Source organism: Seriola lalandi, unplaced genomic scaffold, assembly GCF_002814215.2.
Source record: "Seriola lalandi dorsalis isolate HSWRI2012SDOR001 ecotype SW California unplaced genomic scaffold, Sedor1 jcf7180002054770, whole genome shotgun sequence".
Classification (NCBI taxonomy): domain Eukaryota; kingdom Metazoa; phylum Chordata; class Actinopteri; order Carangiformes; family Carangidae; genus Seriola; species Seriola lalandi.
The window spans coordinates 220418-221241 of NW_019525323.1; the positions used below are offsets into that span (position 1 = coordinate 220418).

The 824-nt window shown below is 44.9% G+C and overlaps 2 protein-coding genes across 2 annotated transcripts in view; both read right to left on the reverse strand.

The window, feature by feature from the left end:
• LOC147818008 (adipocyte plasma membrane-associated protein-like) overlaps window positions 1-603 on the reverse strand; it is a 1242-nt gene extending 639 nt beyond the window's left edge. The window contains exons 1-2 of the mRNA XM_087179033.1: window positions 404-603; window positions 114-309 (exon numbers count right to left, since the gene is read on the reverse strand). Coding sequence (XP_087035159.1) covers window positions 114-309; window positions 404-555 — 348 coding nt within the window. The 5' untranslated portion in view covers window positions 556-603. The remainder of the gene's footprint in view (window positions 1-113; window positions 310-403) is intronic.
• The window catches only part of creb3l2 (cAMP responsive element binding protein 3-like 2), a 36205-nt gene that overhangs the window by 33928 nt on the left and 1453 nt on the right, over window positions 1-824 (reverse strand). The window lies entirely within an intron of this gene.

The following is an 824-nucleotide window of genomic DNA, read 5'->3' on the forward strand; positions in this document are numbered from 1 at the left end:
CAACCAACCAACCAACCAATAATTTCCCAGTCTTTTCTGTAAATCCATCTGATTATATCCATCATATAATAAATACCAAATATTCAGTTTAAAGGGATGAAAAACACACTGACCTTGGCCAGGAAGCGTTTGACAGCCGGGTACGGGGCGATCATATCCAGGAAGGGAGGCATGAGCTTCCGGAACCGTGGCGTTGTTACGCCAACCAGGAATGTTCCGTGGTCGCTAAGGCGGATGTTGTCAGGGTAACCAATCATGTTGTCCATGAGGATCTCCTTGGTACCAGCCTTCGGGCCCTTCAGCCAATATCTGAGCAGATAGAGTGAGAGTCGACTGAACATTCGTCCTGATGTTTGTAGCTGATGTTCGTCGCGTCACGTGCAGCGCATGTGTGCGTTCGTACCTCAGGATGCGTCCGATGCTGGTTTCGGCCAGCAGCAGGAAGTGTTCGTCGGGCGACAGGACGATGCCGTTGGGCATGAAGAGAGAGTCCAACAGGACCGTCACACTTTCTGTCTGAGGATCGTAGGAGAGGAGACGGCCGAGGCTGTTCATCTCGATCACCTGAAACAACAGTTCAGTTTAGCTTAGCTTAGCTTTTCTCCGAAATAACCGTAATCATAGGATGTGGTTGACATGTCCACAGAAAGTAGTAAGTAGACCTTGAGTTAAGATCTTGAGTGAAAGTATCTTTGTGAAACTATATCTTGTTGGTTTAGTTTATTTTTAATAAAGCTTAGCTTAGTTTAGCATAGCTTATTTTCGCTTACAGTTTAGTTTACTTCAGCTATTCAGTTTAGTTTCTTATTAATTACTTTATCTTA